The sequence below is a fragment of the Hyla sarda genome, chromosome 1 (genome assembly GCF_029499605.1).
Source record: "Hyla sarda isolate aHylSar1 chromosome 1, aHylSar1.hap1, whole genome shotgun sequence".
Taxonomy (NCBI): domain Eukaryota; kingdom Metazoa; phylum Chordata; class Amphibia; order Anura; family Hylidae; genus Hyla; species Hyla sarda.
The window spans coordinates 574,081,341-574,094,773 of NC_079189.1; the positions used below are offsets into that span (position 1 = coordinate 574,081,341).

The 13,433-nt window shown below is 44.7% G+C and overlaps 1 protein-coding gene across 6 annotated transcripts in view; it reads left to right on the forward strand.

Annotated features, from left to right (window-relative positions):
- SKA1 (spindle and kinetochore associated complex subunit 1) overlaps positions 1–12,837 on the forward strand; it is a 32,649-nt gene extending 19,812 nt beyond the window's left edge. For 4 of the 6 annotated variants that reach the window (XM_056544193.1, XM_056544204.1, XM_056544214.1 and 1 more), the window contains exons 5-7: positions 2,347–2,481; positions 6,491–6,660; positions 10,949–11,253. In XM_056544193.1, coding sequence (XP_056400168.1) covers positions 2,347–2,481; positions 6,491–6,660; positions 10,949–11,097 — 454 coding nt within the window. In that variant the 3' untranslated portion in view covers positions 11,098–11,253. Of the gene's footprint in view, positions 1–2,346; positions 2,482–6,490; positions 6,661–10,948; positions 11,254–11,629 lie in introns of those variants that run through there. The other 2 variants (XM_056544224.1, XM_056544177.1) reach the window with 2 other exon arrangements.
- The last annotated feature ends 596 nt before the right edge of the window (positions 12,838–13,433 follow it).

The window sequence follows — 13,433 nt, forward strand, 5'->3', positions numbered from 1 at the left end:
GGTGATGGGTGGTGCCATTTCTCCTCCAAACAGGGTGTGTGTTATGGCACCAAACAGTTTCATCCTGCTCCCATCTGAACACACAATATTCCAAATGTTCTGAAAACTTTATACGAGCTACAACATGCTTTATATTTAGCAATGGAGGCTTGTGTGGTGAGCGTGCATAAAGGCCATGGTGGTGTCTTGTGTGGTGAGCGTGCATACAGGCCATGGTGGAGTCTTGTGTGGTGGTGAGCGTGCATACAGGCCATGGTGGAGTCTTGTGTGGTGGTGAGCGTGCATACGGGCCATGGTGGAGTCTTGTGTGGTGAGCGTGCATACGGGCCATGGTGGAGTCTTGTGTGGTGAGCGTGCATACGGGCCATGGTGGAGTCTTGTGTGGTGTGGTGGTGAGCGTGCATACGGGCCATGGTGGAGTCTTGTGTGGTGAGCATGCATACGGGCCATGGTGGAGTCTTGTGTGGTGTGGTGGTGAGCGTGCATACGGGCCATGGTGGAGTCTTGTGTGGTGAGCATGCATACGGGCCATGGTGGAGTCTTGTGTGGTGAGTGTGCATACAGGCCATTGCGGGGGAGTGCATTACTTACTGTTTTCTTTGCAACAACAGTACCTGCTAATTCCAGGTCTTTTTAAAGCTCCCCACAAGTGTCCTTGGCTCTTGGACAACTCTTCTTATTATTCTTCTTACTGCGCGCGATCCCGGCAACACAGCGGGAACTCTGCCACTGCCGCGTTCGAATGTAAATCTTTTAACAGAAGCGTCTAAACCTAGGGCCCCGAGGTGTATAGAACCAGTTACCGGAACCCCTGAAGTGTGAAACATATGCCACTTGGGAGCTAACATGGTGACGGTACCTCCATACCTATCTATGTCCATATATTGGGGTCTATCCTGGATATTAGACTAGGTGTTCACTCTATAATCTAGTTACTCTTGGTGAATGCAGATTTTTCTATTGAAGTTGTGCTATCCTTGCACAGGTCCCTGAATGTTTCCCCTGAGGAAGTAATTGTGTTGAGTATTTCAACTGGCGCTTGCAGAAACGCGTCGGAAGTGGGATTATTGTTATTCATTAATTGTTGTAGGCACCTAGCATTGAGTTATGCAACTGCAGAGTACAGTGATCTGACCATTGAGTTTATGCATGGTTAAACTGACCCCATTAATCTGATGCAATGGTGACACGGGCCATATGTAGTCACTACTTTGTAGGTGGACTGATTTTATTTTTATTTTTTTACCTATATGCTTCAGGCTATTATATTATATCACCATCTCTGGTATCCACTATTTTATATGTGACTGGTGAGATTTGATCTGCATTAGTAAAAGCTAAGTTTTAAGAAGCACCCTTTTTCCTGAGGGATCTTTATAATTTTTTCTGTAATTAATTAAGGTGGCTTTATTTGGCATACGTGTAGCCTGTTTATCCTTTTACACGGTCTATATTGTTGTTCTTCTTACTCCTCAGAAATCTTATAAGGATCTCCTGGCCGAGGCAAATTTATAGTGAAATTATTGTCTTCTGTACTTCTGTATTTGGCCCCGACAGTGCTCACTGGAACATTCAGAAGCTTAGAAATGCGCCTGTAACCAACGCTATTATGTTTTGTAACAATTAGGTTTTGAAGGTCCTGAGACAGCTCTTTGCTTTTACCCATGATGAGATGTGCCTCGTTTGACACCTTAGCAATCAGACCTTTGTATAGCTATCAGATAGGACTGAACCAGCTGATATTCATTTGTACTGACAAGGGGCTTATAGATTTCAGCTGTTGTCTTGGCTTTCCAGGCTTTTTTGCACCTCCCCATTCTTCATGTGTTCAATACTTTATCCCTGTGTAATTTCACATTATTACACATAAGTTAAGTTCTGAGCATATTTGTTTTGTTTTCTTTGTATGGATTACTTGGGTTGTTACCAACATCTGGTGAACATTTCATGTCAATAGAACCTTTGGAAATATATTTAGTGAGAAAAATAGTGACGTGTTCAATACTTATTTTACCAGCTGTATATATGATATAAAAAGAATATGTATCTACTATGTAAAATATGTTATAAAAAATAAATAATAATGCAGCACATCCAGTCCTTGTGTAAATGGTTCCAGCCCTCCGCTGTTTGCATCGACCTTGCAGTCACTTACCCCTGAGATCTGCCCTTCATCCAGTCCCCACCCATCTCTTAGCTAAACATAAAATGTTGCATTATGTAGATTAAAGCTCTGTGTTAATATATGTGTGGCAGAATGAGTAATGTTGGCAGCAGCTTCCCCCTCCTCTGAGATGACACGTTTTATCCTCTGAATATTAATGCTTTGTGTCATCCCTCTCTTAGTAATGCAGTCCCAGGTGAGGAGCCTCCGGTAGAAGTTAAGGTCACCGCTCCGGAGCCGGCTAAGAAGCCTGTCAAAGCCAAACACATCAAAGAAATGGAGCTGATTACGGTGCAAGAATTCGCCAATGTGCCAGCGTAAGTCATCGCCAAGTAGGAATGTGAAATGCCCAGTTGTTAGGACAACTGTAACACAGACAGAAGCCAACCTGAGCAAGCAGTGCTGCAGTGTAAAGCGAGGGGAGGCAAATAAATTCAACCCGAGCAAGAGAATTAGTAATGGGACTGGAGGTGTATTTATATTGCCCACATATAGAGCTGCAAATTGTTATCATTGGGGCTTAAAGGGGTATTCCAGGAAAAATCTTTTTTTTATATATCAACTGGCTCCAGAAAGTTAAACAGATTTGTAAATTACTTCTATTAAAAAAAATCTTAATTCTTTCAGTACTTATGAGCTTCTGTTGTTCTTTTCTGTCTAAGTCCTCTCTGATGACACCTGTCTCGGGAAACGCCCAGTTTAGAAGCAAATCCCCATAGCAAACCTCTTCTAAACTGGGCGTTTCCCGAGACAGGTGTCATCAGAGAGCACTTAGACAGAAAAGAACAACCTTAACTTCAAAAGCTCATAAGTACTGAAAGGATTAAGATTTTTTAATAGAAGTAATTTACAAATCTTTGTCCGCCATTAACCCCTCAGATGCCGTGATCAATACAGATCACGGCATCTGCAGCATCGCGGTCACTTAACAGGATGATCGGATCGCCCGCAGCGCTGCCGCGGCGATCCGATCATCCTGCACGGCAGACGGAGGTCCCCTCACCTGGCTCCGCTGCCTTCCGGGAGTCTTCTGCTCTGATCTACCTTCCCGCAGAGCAGAAGATGACCGATAATACTGATCAGTGCTGTGTCCTATACATAGCACTAAACAGCATTAGCAATCGAATGGTTGCTATAAATAGTCCCCTATGGGGACTGTAACAGTGTAAAAATAAAAGTAAAAAAATAAAGTAAAAAAAAATGTGAAAAACCCCCTTCCCCAATAAAAACGTAAATTGTCCCATTTTCCCTATTTTACCCCCAAAAAGTGTAAAAAAAAAAATAAAATAAAATAAAAATATTATTTTATATACATATTTGGTATCGCCGCGTGCGTAAATATCTGAACTATTAAAATAAAATGTAAATGATCCCGTACGGTGAACGGCGTGAACATAAAAAAAAAAAAAAAAAGTCCAAAATAGCTGCTTTTTAATAACATTTTATTCCCAAAAAAATGTATAAAAAATGTAATAAGTTTTGTATAAGCAAATATAGTATTAATAAAAAGTACAGATCACGGCACAAAAAATTAGCCCTCATACCGCCGCTTATACGGAAAAATGAAAAAGTTACAGGTCTTCAAAATAGGGGGATTTTAAACGTACTAATTTGGTTAAAAAGTTAAGTAATAGAAAAGTGTATAATCATGGGTATCATTTTAATCGTATTGACCCAGAGAATAAAGAACACATGTAATTTTTACCATAAATTGTACGGCGTGAAAACAAAACCTTCCAAAAATTTGCAAAATTGCGGTTTTCTTTTTAATTTCCACACACAAATAGTATTTTTTTGGTTGCGCCATACATTTTATGGTAAAGTGAGTGATGTCATTACAACGGACAACTGGTCACGCAAAAAACAAGCCCTCATACTAGTCTGTGGATGAAAATATAAAAGAGTTATGATTTTTTGAAGGGGAGGAGGAAAAAAAACAAAAAAGTAAAAATAAAATTGTCTTAGTCCTTAAGGTCCAAATGGGCTGAGTCCTTAAGGGGTTAAAGCACAACTGTCATGAAATCTGAGTGCAATAACCTGCACACATCCTTTGTACTGTGTGCAGGTGGTGGGTACAGCAATGTTTTAACCTAATATTTGCAGGCTTTCATGACCCCAAAAAATAGCTTTTGATCAAAGCCACTGACGGTCGGATAGGCGTGGTGCGAGGTACGCGATGCCCCGCCTTCAGCTGATCTAATGTGCGCACCGCTGTGTGTCATCCAGCAAGCGCTCGCTCCCCCATTGAGCGCTTGCTCCTACCGCAGACTTTCTCCTAGCTGGATGACACACAGCGACGCGCACGTTAGATTAGCTGAAGGGCGCATGCGCTGGGACCTGTGTGTCAATCACATAGCGGTCCCAGCGCTGACATACAGGGGGTGAACGTGGCGGCAGCAGGGCATCGCGTACCTCGCGCCATGCCTATCCGACTGTCAGTGGCTTTGATCAAAATAATTTTTTGGGGGTCATGAAAGCCTGCAAATATTAGGTAAAAACATTGCTATACCCACCACCTGTACAAAGGCTGTATGCAGGTTATTGCACCCAAAATCTAAACATCATTGACATAGAAATCTCATTGTCATATCATAAATATTCTTGCATAAATACATCCTTAATGGAGTTATACCCCTATCCTTAGGTTAGGGCAGTGTTTACCAACTAGTGCACCTCCAGCTGATGCAAAACTACAACTCCCAGCATGCCCAGACAGCCGAAGGCTGTCTGGGCATGCTGGGAGTTGTAGTTTTGCAACAGCTGGAGGCACCCTGGTTGAGAAACACTGAATTAGCTATAACTATCTAATGGGGGGGGGGGGGGGGGGGTCTGACTGCTGAGACCTCCACCCATGATCTCCCTTGAGAATGAAGCAGTGGTGTCCCAGTAGTTGGACCCCAAAGCAATTAGATAACCTGTATATTTTTTTTTTTTCCCTGGAGTCAGGATAAACGGGTGTACGAGTTAAGTCCATAGCAGAACAAACTCAAGTTGCATAATTTTTTTTTTTTCTGGCTCTGTCCTTCCCCTTGCTTTACACTGCAGCATTGCAGGGCAAGTTAGAGCACATATGGGAGTTACAAAAACTGCCTCGCCTGCTTAGTGGGCTCTTGTTCTGCCAAAAAAAAACGAGTCCTAAAGTTGGATATACTATAAAGAGAAGTAAGGAGGAACTTTTTGTTTGTTTTTTTCGGTGTAAAACTGGAGCAGCATAGCATCCGCAGGACGCCATTGCAGGTACACAGGTGCAGTGACAATTGTTTCATGCCCCTTCTGGGCGTTTCATCAGAAGGGGCGTGAAACAATTGTCACTGCACCCATGTACCTGCAATGGCGTCCTGCGGATGCTATGCTGCTCCAGTTTTGCACCGAAAATAAAGAAACCTGCTGCACCTTGAAACCATGAGTGCCTCCTCACTTCTTCTCTTTATAGTATGGATTATGTATGCTTTGCTCCAGAGTAGAGATGAGCGAACTTTCTGACCAGGGTACCTCCAGCTTTTGCAAAACTACAATTCTTGCAGAGCGGTCTCTCCACCCATTGAAGCAAAGACAGGCTGCCTCTGAACACCTGACTAGTGACACATTAATTTGCTAATATCCTGCAAACAGCATCATAGATCTCAGCACCCTGGACGATGTGGGAGAGTAAAAGATAGTAGAGACTGATTCAAGAGGCTATCCAGGAATAGAAGAACAAAGCTGATTTTTTTTTTTTTCCCCCCCCAAAAAAAGCACCACCCTTGTCCTCAGGTTGTGTGTCGTATTGCCGCTCAGTTCCGTTGAAGTGAACGGAGCCAAATTGTAATATCACACACAAGCTGAAAATGGGTGGCGCTGTTTAAGCAATAAATTAAAGGAGTACTGCAGTCTTAGACACCTATAAGTGTCTGATCGCGAGGGGTCCAACTGCTGGTACCCCGCAATCTCCCGTACGGGGACCCAGCATTGCCATGGCTAATGCTGGTTGTTGTTGACCTCACTAAGGTGGACGACACGCCCCCTCCCTACACCTCTATGGGAGAGGCGGGGATGCAGGAACGCTGCATCTCCGCCTCTCCCATAGAGATACATGGAGGGGGCGTGTCGGTTGCGGCCAACTCGCCTTCTGCATGGGAGAGTTGCTGCAGGGACTGAGCCCCATACAGGAGATCGTGGGGGGTCCCAGTGGTCGCCCCCCCGCAATTAGACACTAATCCCCTTTCCTGCGGATAGGGAATAAGTATCTAGGGCTGCAGATCTCCTTTTAACTCCGTTTTTCTATTCCTGAATAATGTGTTGTTAGTGTTGTAAACGGCTGAACCAGTCCTCACTGTTCCTAAACAGGTATATGAAAAACCGTATGACGTACGAGCAGATCAACCACCTGATTGAAGAAATCAACAAAGCCGTTGTGGGGAAGTACAAGATTATGCATCAGCCTCTGAAAACCCTCAACAACATAGCCAGGAAGCAGCTGGGGCGCTTCAAAGAGGAGGAGACTCAGGATACAAAAGGTATTTTATATGTCATCAAGCAGATTTGTATAAAAGATATCATTCGCTCCTGATGCCCTCATAATCGTTCGTGCTCCTCTTGTGGCCCAGTTTACTGTGTTGGAAGTTGGGGTGCCCTTGATGGTGTAGGTGCAAGATTCCAGACACAGGGAGAAGAGGAGAAGGTGCAATGCAATTTTACTCGGTAACTTCAGATGGTACAAAAGTCCTTATACTCCAGGTAGTGGTGCTGAAAGGGTTACTATTGGTGTCTGCAGAGGAGAGGTGCTGCTCCTGTGTGACTGTGAAGCATGAATTTAGCTTGGAAATAAATGACTCGTGTTACTCTCGTGTCTGACCCAGAGGTCGGCTCTATCCCAGGACTTCTTGTAGGTAACAATGGTGATAGCCTGATGCGTTCTGCACTGGTAAATGACTCTAAATATATTTGGGGCTCTGGCATAAAGCCAACGTAGTACTGACTGCCCAGGATCTTCCCGAAGGTGTAACTGAGGTAGCTTTTGTAGAATGGCACAGGATCCCACACAAGCTGACCTGGCCCTGCTGAGACATGTTCCTGCTGGCGCATCGAGGTGGGTATTCTGTGACTTGTAGATCAATCTGCTAACTGGACCGGGACATAGAGGCAAACGACATTCTGTGTTTTGACGCAAGAGTCTTTGCTCAACTTCCCTCTTATGCTACCCTTGACTTTCTCTATCATGTCAGCATGATCGTGGCTAGGTGTGCGACAGCTTCTTTTTGTTGCTTTCTTAAAGGGGTACTCCACCCCTAGACATCTTCTCCCCTATCCAAAGGATAGGGAATAAGATATCTGATCCCGGGGGTCCCGCTGCTGTTAACCCCCCGCCATCTCCCTGCTGCACCCGGCGTTCGTATACAGCGTTGGGTGCAGCGCCAGAGGCCCGTGACTTCACAGCCACGCCCCCTCAATGCAAGTCTATGGAGGGGGCGTGATGGCCGTCTCTCCCCCTCCCATAGTCTTGCATTGAGGGGGCATAGCCGTGACGTCACGAGCCTCCGCATCACCAGTCATCCGTCACGGAGCAAAGTTCGCTCCGTGCATCGGATGTCTGGGGTGCTGCAGCTGAAATCGTGGGGGTCCCCAGCAGCGGGACCACCGCAATCAGACATCTTATCCCCTATCCTTTGGATTGGGTATAAGATTTCTAGGGGAGGAGTATCCCTTTTTAACTATTACTCCTTGTTCTCAACTAAGGACAGGTGACCAGGGCTTATGTAACCTCTGACCACTCCTTTACTTTTATACAATGGCCTCCTATAAAAGGCGTAGTTCCCACTTTAACCACTAGATGTCTGCTATCTTTTGTGATCTCCCTGCAGGGTGGTCTGATTTGTGTCACTCTTTATAAAAACTTTATAACTTTATAAAAATAAAGGCAGGGGGTGGTTTATCATGATGGGGGCAGTGAGCTGGGAGGATTATAAAATTTAACAAGATCATGACAGGAACTCTTTAAGGCAGTGGTCTGAAACTGTGGCCCTCCAGATGTTGCAAAATTTCAACTCCCAGCATACTGCTGTCCTGGCATTTTGAGAGTTGATGTTTTGCCACATCTGGAGGGCCACAGTTTCAGACCACTGCCTTAAAGAGTTCCTGTCATGATCTTATAATCCTCCCAGCTCACTGCCCCCATCATGATAAACCACCCCCTGCCTTTATTTTAATTTTAATTTTCTACCTTGATATTGCTCTGTATTTTCTACTTAATCATATTCACAGACTGGGAAGGGGCGTTCCCCAGCAGACGTGACCTCATCTGAAGCCATACAGGGGAGAACTTCTTCCCTCACTCTACTACCCACAGCCCAGAGCAGTTCAGTGTGAGATGAGCTGTGATTGGCTAAGGCTGCACCACTTCCCCCCCCCCCCCCCCCCCTCAGCACTCCAGACTGCATTTCCTAATTTTGGACTTCTGCCAGGCCAGCAGGAGTCCAAAGTCTGTGCAAAAGATAGGGGGAAATGTGCTCTGGACAAGTAGGGAGACACCTAGTGGCAGCTTTTTTTATACACAAAACACAGGAAACTTAATTTTTTTGATAAGAAAGTGCATTAGAAAGGTTTTTTTTTTAATCTACCATAAGGAGTGCAACAGCAAACATTTGTTTTAATGAGAGTGCCCATTTAAGGCCTTACAGTATGGCAGAGCTGGAGAGCAAATACATCATAAAGCCTATTAACATTTATAATAGTACCCATCCGATGCCAAACATTTACCCTTTACTCGTGGGATATTGCATTCTTATCTACTGTTTGAACAGAGGATTTAATATGTGGAAATGCAACCTTATGCCTGATCCTGCTTTCTCTTGACATCTATTGTCAGTGAAGAATATGGAGAATTCCAAACACATTGGCAGGTTTGGCCAACATGTATGTAATTTGTATGGGCACCTTTAGCGTAAGTGCACATGAAGCATATTTATCAGCAATATCTGTGTGTGTTTAATGTGTATTTTGATGCGGATACCCTGCAGTTGTCTTGGCAGCCTCCGCACCAGACTGATAAGTTATTATGGAGCAGATATATATAGAGGTGAATTAAGGTATTTAGAAATATTCACACAGGTCACATCATCTGATGCTTTACATGTTGCTTCCACTCTTTACTGCAGTACTCCATATCCCGTACCTCAATGATTGATTTCGTGGAGGTTGAGGGGCAATTATTACTAGAGGATAAACCCGTTCACAAAATTTGTTGAAGCAGATTTTTTTAAGTTTGCTGATCTCTAGAGTTAAAGGGGAACTCCAGTACTTAAAGGAGTTCTGTAGTGAAATATAACTTATAATTTGTAGATCGCTGGGAGTCTGACTACTGGGGCCCCCTTGATCTCTTGAATGGGGTCCCCGGCATTCTGACGGAAGCAGCCGTTCCGTGCGGGGGTCAGCACGCCCCCATCCAACAGACTGCTGGGGTCCCCGTTCAGGAGATTGCAGGGGGGGGGGGGGGGGGAGAGTGGACAGTAGTCTGTGTTCTAAACAAAAAAATCTTCAGAGCACCGGGCAGGAGATCACGGGGGATCTCAGTGGTTGGAACCCCCTGCGATCAGACGCTCATCCCCCTCTCATGGGTATAGGGGATAACAGCTTAAGTATCTGGGTCCCCTTTTAAGGGATAACTGTAATGTATACATATTTACACACCGAGCAACTCTATAGCCCGCTGCTAAAGTGAACAGTCTACAAAATACCAGAAGTACCAAAAGACTTGTATAAGACTTCTGTTAATTTCATAGACTGCTTGTTTTTGAAGCGGGCTATGAAGTTGTCAGGAGTTTGTATGTGTATCCTGCCATTATAGTTACTCTTTAACATTATTAATTATTAGATGATATGGCAATATGGACTGAGGAAGAGGAGACTTGAATTACTGCAGCCCTTTACTTCCTCCCTGCTGCAAGAGCAGTAAGACAGATAAAATTACTTATTTAGTTATGTAAATTTTAGCAGGAAAATACAAGTTGTCAGTGAGTATGTAGAGAGAACTATCTAAATATGTTATCAGGGAATTTCAAGTTAAAGGGGTAACTTTTATTTATTTTTTTTTTTTTTAGTCAACTGGTGCAGAAAGTTAAACAGATTTGTAAATGACTTCTATTGAAAAAATCTTTACCCTTCCAGTACTTATAAGCAGCTGTATGCTACAGAGGAAATTATTTTCTTTTTGAATTTCTTTTTTGTCTTGTCCACAGTGCTCTCTGCTGACACCTGATGCCCGCATAAGGAACTGTCCAGAGCAGGAGAAAATCCCCATAGCAAACCTATGCTTCTCTGGACAGTTCCTAACACGGACAGAGATGTCAGCAGAGAGCACTGTGGACAAGACAAAAAATAAATTTAAAAAGAAAATAATTTCCTTTGTTTCTAATAAGTACAGTTACTCAGTTTCTAATAAGTACTGAAAGGATTAAGATTTTTAAATAGAAGTCCTTTACAAATCTGTTTAACTTTCTGGCACCAGTTCATTAAAAAAAAGCTTTCCAATGGAGTACGCCTTTAATGAAGTCCTGTGATTGCAGCAGCCTCAGCACTGATTCAATCAGACACTCTTTGTACTGAGGAAATGGAGATGACCATAGGAGTGTATTCATAAACCTGTAGAAACAGTGACTGGGCTGCACCTCTGCTATATCTACAACATTGTTAGACAGTCATCACAATGTCCTGTTTAGGAATTGGGAAGAGGAAGATGTCTGACAAACAGGCTGTGGCACTTTGCTTCCCAAAGGTCTCCTGATGACTCCTTTATTCTTCTCCCCTCAGGCCAGTTTTTTATTGTCGACCAAGATATCAAAGAATTTACCCAAGTTAAGGTGGATAAGAGGTTCCATGGAATGCTGAGCATCCTGAGGCATTGTCACCGGATACGGGAGCAGCGAGGGAAAGGAATCGTGCGCTATGTTATTTGCTGATGACTCACGGACTCGGGGTATTTCCTCAGCCTGGTGCCCCATGACACTACAGTAATGTGCCCCGGATGGTGAAGAAGGACTCATCACCACTAATAGGGGGAGATTTATCAAAACCTGTCCATAGGAAAAGTTGCTGAGTTGCCCATAGCCACCAATCAGATCGCTTCTTTCGTTTTTGAAAAGGCCTGTGCAAAATGAAAGAAGCGATCTGATTGGTTGCTATGGGCAACTCAGCAACTTTTCCTCTGGATAGGTTTTGATAAATCTCCCCCATAGTCCACAGCAGTGTTCTTAAAACTGTGGACCTCCAGCTGTTGCAAACTACAACTTCCAGCATGCCCGGACAGCCGTTTGCTGTCCGGGCATGCTGGAAGTTGTAGTTTTGCTAAATTTATAAGTCCGCAGTTTGGAGACCACTGGGTCTACAGGATATAAATTTAATAGATAAAGGTCCAAAGCAGAAACTGGCTGCAAACCCTTCTGCTTTTGACATCTTTATTACATTATCTGCATTTCTATTCGTTTTAACCAGATGATGACACAGAAGAAAAGTGCATACTCACCCTGCTGATAACACGGGCGCTAGAAAATGCCGAAGCGGGGCATCGGTCGTAATACGGCTGAAGTAAACTTTATTTATAAAGAAAAGTTATGTTAAAGCAAAGTGCATTTTTATAATAAATAACCTTTATTAAATACAGTTTTACGTTCCCAAGCATCCAAATATTTACATGTATTTAACATTGCCAAGACTGTATTAACCAATGCAATAAATTTATAGCATTATTTATGATGCCCCCTCCCATAGAAATTAATGGAGGGGGGAGCGGCATTGTGTCATAAGGGGGCGTGGTGTGATGTCTCTTCTCCAGTCGCGAAAATCCAGCATTCTAAACCTACTGTTTAGAATGCCGGGTGCTGCATGGAGATCACGGGGATCCCAGCGGCTTTTGGATAGGGGATAAGATGTCTGTGGGGAGTACCCCTTTAAAATCTAACTTCTCATTATTACGAGGCATCTTGTGAGTGTGTCACGAGTTAGACCGACACGTTTTTAGCTCACCAAGTGCTTTTAGTCATATTCGGAATACACAGTAATAGAAGGTATTTAAAAGCAGTAGTGACCAATCCGCAAGCTGAAATGGTTAGTTAAGGTCTTGTGAGGAGGTGTGGCAGGCTGTGACACTTGAGCAGATCAGCTCCGCCTTCTTGACACTTGGCCGCAAAATAAAAAAGTGATTTTGTAAGTTTGGCAACCACCATCAGCTCCAGGAAAAGTGCAGTTTTATTTCATACCCAAATAGACATCCAACAGTGTCGGTAGCTCTTAGCATTTCCCCCATTAAGACACGGTTAGGATATATTCACACAGCAGATTTTTTTGTGAATATTCCGCGGACAGCAGATGCCGGCAGAACAAGCCAGTGCTAGGACCGCTTGGAAATGCACCTCCTCCACAGACAGCCATGCATTACCTAGGGATCAACCGATTATCGGTATGGCCGATATTATCGGCCGATAATCCCAATTTTGGGCATTATCGGTATCGGCAATTACCTTGCCGATAATGCCCCCTGCACCGCGACTGACTCCCCCCACCCCGACCCGCCGCACCACACCGCGACCGACCGCACCGCGTCTCACCCCCCACCGTAGTGCTGGGCGGTATACCGGTATGGATTTTTGCCCATACCACTATACCGGTCGGGCCCCTCCCCCACCCTCCGAGTCAATAAAAAAAAATTTAACTTACCCATAATGGGGGTGGTCCGGGCCATCCCTCCCTCCTTCCTGTAGTGTCCGGCGCCATTCCGGGTGAAGGGTGAACCGGTCCGGGCTGTCCTTCTTCTCCGGCGGTCATCTTCTCCACTCCAGGCAGGCTCCGGCCTAGTACGCTGCATAGACGCCGCTACGCCGTGACGTCAGGTGCGTCGCTGCGCACGGGCGTCACTGCGCAGCGGCTTCTATGCAGCGTACTAGGCCGGAGCCTGCCCGGAGTGGAGAAGATGGCCCCCGGAGAAGAAGTACAGCCCGGACCGGTTCACCCAGAACACCCCCGGACACTACAGAAACGATGGATGGCCCGGACCACCCTGACAGGTAGGGGGAGAGAAGCGGGTGGTGGCGGCGGCGGCCTATGGCACCGCAAAAGCCACTGCAGTGCATTGATTTAAAGCGCCCGCTTTAAATCAATGATCTGCAGCGATGTCGCGGGGGGGTTAAATAGCCGATAACTTATACCGGAATATCTTCCCTAAAAAACCGATATCGGTCGATCCCTAGCATTTCCAAACGGAGGCCGGCCTTTGAGTTTCTGCGTCAGATGTATTCGGCTT